Source organism: Crinia signifera, chromosome 8 (genome assembly GCF_055691185.1).
Source record: "Crinia signifera chromosome 8, ASM5569118v1, whole genome shotgun sequence".
Classification (NCBI taxonomy): Eukaryota; Metazoa; Chordata; class Amphibia; order Anura; family Myobatrachidae; genus Crinia; species Crinia signifera.
The window spans coordinates 33,420,916-33,428,843 of NC_139224.1; the positions used below are offsets into that span (position 1 = coordinate 33,420,916).

The 7,928-nt window shown below is 50.5% G+C and overlaps 1 protein-coding gene across 1 annotated transcript; it reads left to right on the forward strand.

Moving 5' to 3' along the window:
- The first annotated feature begins 5,752 nt into the window (after positions 1-5,752).
- On the forward strand, positions 5,753-7,355 carry LOC146027216 (uncharacterized). Its single transcript, XM_083158172.1, has 2 exons — positions 5,753-6,668; positions 7,057-7,355. Exons 1-2 carry the CDS (start codon positions 6,116-6,118, stop codon positions 7,353-7,355), a joined length of 852 nt encoding a protein of 283 aa, XP_083014298.1. The 5' UTR covers positions 5,753-6,115.
- The last annotated feature ends 573 nt before the right edge of the window (positions 7,356-7,928 follow it).

Sequence of the window (7,928 nt, forward strand, 5' to 3'; positions counted from 1 at the left end):
AATGGCTTGCAATTTTCAGCCAAAATCGTTGTTCGCTGAAAACGCTACACTGAGCAATATATTGCTGAGAGATATTGTCGGGGCTTAGTGACAGCCTCGCCCCCAAAACTAGCCTCGTCCAGCCCCCCTTACACTCCTCTCCGGGCTTCTCCCGGAGAGGAGTTCTCACAAGTAGGCAAGTATGACATATATGGATGACGCAGTTATTTAGTGATGACAATGGTCTAGTTCAATTAACAATGCAAACACACATATAATTGATTGATCCATTCTTCAAATGGAATACAGTTCTAAAAAGCAAAAGTCTTTGGTTAAGGGTATTGCTAGTATTGTTAGCAGCAGATGTGTTCATAAGGGTGGGGCACAGTATTAGGGGGTGCCTGTGCACCCCTAACACTCAATGTGTGCACACCTATGCAGGTGATGGCAATCATACATTAAGAGGGAAGTCCAGGAACAGAGCATTTTGTCCCTCCTGAAATGGATCATGTTGGGAGGTATGCACTTGCATACCTCCCAACATTACCCTTTCCAGGAGGGACACTGCTCTGTTCCTGGACTTCCCTCTTGATGTATGATTGCCATCATCTGTGGTGAAACACCTTTCTTATCAATTAACACAGATGATGGCAATCACATGTTAAGAGGAAAGTCCTGGAGAGGGAAGTATGCATTTGCATATGACCCCCTTGAAGTTTGCCTGGCCCAACACTTATTTGGGCATGAAATACACTTGCAATGTGGACACATCTCTTATATATTTAGCTAGATCTGTCACTCATCCTCTGTGTGTAGAATGTTCCCGCCCAGCGTAATACACAAACCCCGCCCCCCTAGTGAAAAAGACCAGTGTAATACACACCACCACCCCGTTGACATCTCCTCCCCCCGAGCCAGCCAGGGCTACAGTACATGCCCACCATCCACCATGGTGTAGGTGAGCAGCACCACCACCCCACACCCGGCCCCCCGCGTCCCTCCCGCGATTCACTGCAACCCCCGCTACCCCCCCCTCCCACGATTCACGGCAACCCCTGCGACCACCCCCCTCCCGTGATTCGCAGGACCCCTCGCGGCGCCCCTCCCGCGATTCGTGGCCCACCGTGCCCCCCTCCCGCGATTCACAGGCCCCACCACAATTTGCGACCGCGATTCGCGCACCCCCCCTGCGATTCGCAGGTCCCCCCGTGACATCCCTCCTCCCGCGATTCACAGGACCCCCTGCGATCCCCCCCCGATATGCAGAACCCCCCGTGCCCCCGCACCCCCCATCCCGCGATTCCCGCCACCCCCCCATCCTGGGATTCGCGGACCCCTGCAACCCCCTCCCGTGATTTGCGGGCCCACCCCCGTGCCCCCCTCCCGCGATTCGCGGATCCCCCGCGACCCCCTCCCGCGATTCACAGACCCCCACAACCCCCCTCCCGCAATTCGCAGACCCCCGCCACCCCCTTCCCGCGATTCACTCTCCCTCCCCCGTGATTCACAGCACCCCCTGTGCCCCCCCCTCCAGCGATTCGCGGCCCCCCCCTCCCGCGATTCACAAACTCCCACAACCCCCCCTCGCAATTCATGGCACCCCCCCTCCCACAATTCACGGACACCTACAACCCCCCCTCCCACAATTCGCAGACCCCTGTGACCCCCCCTCCCTTGGCTCACACCCCTGCCCCCCCTCCCACTATTCACGGCGGCGCCGCGCCCCCTCCCGCGATTCAGGAACCCCCACGACCCCCCCCTCCCGCAATTCAAGGACCCCCACAACCCCCCTCCCACAATTTGTGGACCCCCCTTCCCGCAATTCACGCCCCCCCCTCCTGCGATTTGCGGACTCCCTCCCTTCCCGCAATTTGCGGACCCCCCTGACCCTCTTCCTGCAACTCCCCACCCACCCCCCCCAGCGCGGAATCCCACTCCCATATGAATGGGGGATCCTGTACCGCCACAAGCAGGTGCTGCCCCTAGCATAGCTCCGCCCCCCACACCCGGAAGTCCTGCCACCGAGTTCTGATTGACCCACGGCCTATTCAGTCAGATATAATGGATGACCATCGATAGCTACAACAATCGATGGTTATCAAAGTAATATTTTACTACTATCGATGGCAGGGTGCAAAATCGCCATCAATGCCAACCATTGATGGCGTCTGCACTAATGGCCATCCATACTCTGCAACAGCCAAAAACCTTTACTACCCCTCATGCCCACACACCTCTATCACTGCCCTGCCTCCTGATCTCCTGCCCCATAACTTCCGCCAGTAAGGACCCGCTCACCCTGTGTTGCCCACATTCCCCTATCATGCTTTACCGCTCAGCCTCCTGCTCTCATGCACCTTTAAGGCCTCCCAGTGGGAAAACACACTGAGTCAGGGGCACTGTGCTGTACTCCTGCGCTGGCATGCTGGACCCTAACCCACTGGCAGAAGCTGCACAGTGTCCCCCACACTCCTCTTTAGTGCCCCCTATGCCCACACACCCCTATCACTACCCAGCCTCCTGTTTTCCTGTGTCGTGACCTCTGCCAGTGGGGAGCCGCTGACTCAAAAACACCCTATTATACTATTGCACACACTCATACACACAAAACACGCACGCACCCCCCCACACCCACACATGTCACTGTGCCATCCACACGATCAATGTACAGCTTACTCTGTAACCGCTTTTTAATTAAACAAAACAATACACACCCCCTTCCAAATCATATGCTCTCTATTTAACCCATTTGGGATGCGGTCATTTGGTCTACAGCATTATGGTCGACAGTCATTAGGTCGACACCATTAGGTCAACATGGGGAAAGGCCGACATGGGTCTAGGTCGACATGGGAAAAGGTCGACATGGTTCTAGGTCGAAAAGGTCATTAGTTCGACAGGTCATAAGTTCGACATTGTCTAGGTCGACATTCACAAAGTCGACATGGAGTTTTTCACTATTGGTGTCGACCTAATGACTGTCGACCATACTGCTGTAGACCAAATGATCCCAACCCACACATTTCACCTATAAGTCAAGTTGCAATATAGGGCATCTTTCATACAATTCGAACCATATTCCTCACAATACAAACGTTCACAAATTAAGGGGGCGCAGCCCCTTACGCCGGTGTGAAGAGCGCCCGTAGGGCGCGATGAATCACCTAGTACTCCATAATTAACCATTTTATATGTGTATCTGCAGTTCTGCCAGGGTTAATGCGTCTTGGGACACAAATTAGACACCTGGGGCCAAATGTAATAGGGTGAGAGTTTCAGAAAGTGAGAGATTTTGGGAGAGTTTTCCCATGTTTTTTAAAGCAGCAATCAATTACACTGCAAAACCAGGTTGATTTTGCCATGTACAGTAATTGATTGCTGCTTTAAAAAACATGGGAAAACTCATCCAAAATCTCTCACTTTCTGAAACTCTCACCCTATTACATTTGGCCCCTGAAATCAATTGAGGGCTTGCATATGATCCATTTGTATTTTACCTGTCCCAACACTAATCTACAGCTACGTATTCAAAATGGTTGCATATTGTGTATGTGTATTGTGTAGGGTATTTTGTTCCCAAACCAGTGTTGGGCCAGGTAACAGTGGCGTAACTATTGTAAGGCAGACCCCGCCACCGCTTGGGGGAGCGAGCGTCTGCGTGGGCGCTGGCACCTGCCCGGCGGAATGACATTGGGCTGCGCTGCCAGCGGGGTCTCTGTGTATGCGCTGGCACCTGCGCTGCAGACTGACATTGGGCTGCGCGCCCCGCTGATGAGCTTACACAGGAGCCTGATGAGAGTCCTGTCAGCACCAGCTGGGTCTCTGTGTGTGCGCCGGCACCTGCACTGGGGACTGACATTGGGCTGCGCTGTCTCTGCCCGCCCCGCTGATGAGCTGACACAGGAGGAGAATCCTGTCAGCGCCAGCGGGGTCTGTGTGTGTGTTAAGGACCTTAAGTGGCCTGTTGACACCCAATCCAGGCTCCCGCCTTCACTCTCCGACTCCCACCCAGCGGGAAATTCAAGCAGACTGCGCCAACCCCCATCCCAACAGCAAAGACTGAGCGTCTTTGACCAGGGAGGTGTAATTACATGGTCACCTGTGTCTCTCGGAGAGGTAAGCTGGGGGTGCGCTGTTTTCCTGATGTGTGTGCTGGCAATGTGGCAGGCAGGCAGGGTGTATGGTGCTGACTGCTTCTGCTACCGAAGACTAGTAAAGGAGCACTTTTTAATGGATTTGGGTGATGAACCTGGCACCTATGGAGGAGAAGGGGGGAATGCGTGTCCCAGCCATATGTTCCCCTTACTTAGGGGAGTTGTTCTGTTACTGCACTCTACAAGATCCCCTTCCCCCTGGCAAAGGGCACACATAATTGGAAGGGAAACTGTCAGTTTGAGTTTGGTGTCTGTGTGACAGTGTTGTCTATGTGTCAGTATCTATCTGTGTGTCAGCATCTGCCTGTGTCAGTGTTGTCTGTGTCAGTATCTATCTGTGTGTCAGTGTTGTGTGTGTCAGCATCTTTCTGTGTGTCAGTGTTGTGTGTATCAGCGTACACGTGTCAGCATCTGCCTGTGTGTCAGTGTTGTGTGTGTCAGCGTACACGTGTCAGCATCTGCCTGTGTGTCAGTGTTGTCTGTATCAGGGTACACGTGTCAGCATTGTCTATGTGTCAGCATCTGCCTGTGTGTCAGTGTTGTCTGTATCAGCGTACACGTGTCAGCATCTGCCTGTGTGTCAGTGTTGTCTGTGTCAGCATCTGCCTGTGTCAGTGTTGTCTATGTGTCAGTATCTATCTGTGTGTCAGTGTTGTTCTGTGTCAGCATCTTCCTGTGTGTCAGTGTTGTCTGTATCAGCATCTGCCTGCGTGTCAGTGTTGTCTGTGTCAGCATCTGCCTGTGTCAGTGTTGTCTGTGTCATTGTCTATGTGTCAGTATCTATCTGTGTGTCAGTGTTGTCTGTGTCTGTATCAGCGTACACGTGTCAGCATCTGCCTGTGTGTCAGTGTTGTCTGTGTGTCATTATCTGTCAGTCTTGTCTGTATGCCAGTCTTGTCAGTGTGTCTGTGTCAACATTGGTGTCAGTATGTGCTATGTGACTAATAGGGTTACATACAGTATTCAGGGGAGGCCCAATAGCTTATGTCTCTGTCTTGTCTATCACATAGCACACACATTTGCTGCAGTCCTGGCTTCCCTCCTCCTTTCTCCACTGGATCCCTCTCCACTCCACTGGCTGTCCAACAACTCTAGAAGTGACCAGACCGAAGCCATCTTACAGCAGCAATCTCCAACTGAGCGGAGTTTAGAAGCATCTTTGATAGACGCTCTCATTAAAGCAGGTGAGTGGGCTGGTGAGAGGCTGGATGTGGCTGGAAGAGCTGACACGCTGCTGAACTTATATATATATATATATATATATATATATCTATATATATATCTATCTATATATATATATATATATATATATTATATATCTATAGATATATAGATATATATCTATAGATATATATTTGTAAATCCAAGACCACCAGAATATTTAAATAAAAATTGTAAATTACATAGTAATTACATAACACTGAATCTATGTTGGTATATTATTAACATTCATTGCATAAGCAGCTGCCTGCCTCTGCCAGATGAACTGCACAATCACTATTAAAGCTGGATACTAACCAGCAGCAAGGGACTGAGCCTCTGCAGCTCCCTAATGTGTTGTGAGCCTTGCACTGTCTCTCTGTGCCTGCTGCAATTCCAAATGAGTTGTGATCCAAGCCACTGTCTTATTTCCTGTCTGCCAGCACACTGAGCCGACTGCAACTCACTAATACCCCTTTCAGACAGAAAAAAAGACCCGGTAATTTCCCTGCTCTTGCCGTGTCGACACGGGTTTTTCTTCTGTCTGAAAGGGTCAACACGGGTCTAAAGTTCCGGGACTTCGACCCAGGTATTTACCTGGGTTTTTCCCGTGTCAGACACGTGTTTGCGGCTGTGTGAAAGGGTCCGACCCGTGTTTTTCTCCCGACTATTGAAAAATCATGCTGATTGGCTGTGCAGCATGGCGCTGCGTGATTGGCTGATCTTTACAGGTTCCCTGATTGGCTGAGCGCACGTGGCAGAGGCGTGCAGCGCAGCAGTAAATGGCCATGGCACACTGGAAAGATGAGGAGATCCGTGAGCTGCTCAGTGTCAGAGGGGAGGAAGAAATCCGAAAACAGATTACTGGCACAGTGAAGGACGCTGTAGTCTACACCAATATTGCCAAGGTCCTCACTTCAAGGGGCATTGTGCGTACCCAGCAGCAGGTGGTCAACAAACTAAAAGCTCTGCGCAGGTACTACAACAAAGTTTGTGACAACAACAGGAGGAAAAGTGGTGCTGGGAGGATGGAATGGGTTTACTTCGACCAATGTAACGAGGTCTTTGGCAATTCTGCCCTGGTGAACCCTGTTGCCATATCATCATCCAGTGCAGCTTCATCACGGAGCATAACTCCAGAATGCAGCCCATCTTGCCCACCTATAATGGAGTTGGAAGACACCATAGACAACAGCATCCCTGATCCTATTGCTGCCATGGAGGACACAATTGATCCATTAGAGGCTGAGGTTGAGGACAGTGGAGCCAGCACCATTATTCCATCTGGGACACCCACTCCTGCACAGACTGAGACCCCAACGTTGCGTCGTAACAGTAAGTTTTTCAAGTATTGTTTGTGTATCTATTTTAATAGATGTACAGGGGGCTATAGGTATCAGCAGGCCTTTAATGCCCCACATGCTGGTACCTGTGGTTCTCCCAAGTATCAGCATGTGTTGCAGGCTTGCTGGGACCTGTAGTCCCACTGTAACACAGGTAACAACCCCGCACCCACTACTACAGCACACGTGTGGTGTGCCCTGGAGAGGGGTATTGTGGGAACCAGTAGTAGTCTCTCTCTCTCTCTCTCTCTCTCTCTCTCTCTCTCTCTCTCTCTCTCTCTCTCTCTTTTTCTCTCTCTCTCTCTATATATATATATCCATATCTATATATACACTGGCATGCCGCTATTGGATTGTAATGATTTTTCCTTTATTTTTAGTATTTGATGTACCTGCAAGGAAGAAAAAAACGTCAAAGATGGAGCTTGCTACGCGCTCAATGTCAAGAATCCTGGTAGATCATCTCCGAGAGTCCGATCTTGAATTTCAAACTCAAGAGGATGCCCGACTGCAGCGCTTCTTTGACAACGAGAGACAGTTGCAAGATTCCTTTCTCACACAGTTGGTGGGTCTGCACGAACGCATAGCGCGTGAAAATCGAGATGCACAGATGACCTTCCTTACCAATATGGTGTCTACATTACAGAATCCGCAGCCTTACAAGTGTGGACACCGCTAGGGAGATTACCTCACTTGATACGCCTGGAATCGGTCCCACTAGTCTCCTTCGGTTCACGGTCTGGAGTCTTCTCGTACTATAGGATGGGTACACAAATCAGTCGACACACTCTCTCAATTGATACTTTATTCTGGGCCTGCAACTAGGGGCGCCAGCTGATTTCGAGCCTTGAAATGGGGTGAACACCACGTAGCAATGTAAAACAATATCAAAGTGCAAACATCATTTGGAATACAACAGTACGGTAGCCCTAGAACAGTAACGGCAATTATTTACGATTATCACTAACACATATATCATGAAATATTACTTCGCACCACCTAAGCCTATGTACCCGGGTACTATCGTTAACTAAGACCGGTCAGTCCTCTACAAGAACCTATGCATAGGATTTAGTTATGTCTATGGGGCTCTGTACTTTGATCCTTTTTGGCCACCGGGTGGCACTGTTGCTCCAATAACCTGAGGTTCAAATCCAGGCAAGTGAATTAGCACACGATGGGTGACTTCACTTCTATGGTGTATGCCACACAGTATGTTGTGAAAACCCGCCCGCCCACCTGGCGTGATAAT

What these genes read in the sequence shown, in the direction of transcription:
- LOC146027216 (XM_083158172.1), top strand. Translation starts at nt 6,116, where the DNA reads ATGGCCATGGCACACTGGAAAGATGAGGAGATCCGTGAGCTGCTCAGT. An exon ending in CCCAACGTTGCGTCGTAACA is followed by an intron (nt 6,669 to 7,056) that starts GTAAGTTTTTCA and finishes CTTTATTTTTAG; the next exon opens with TATTTGATGTACCTGCAAGG.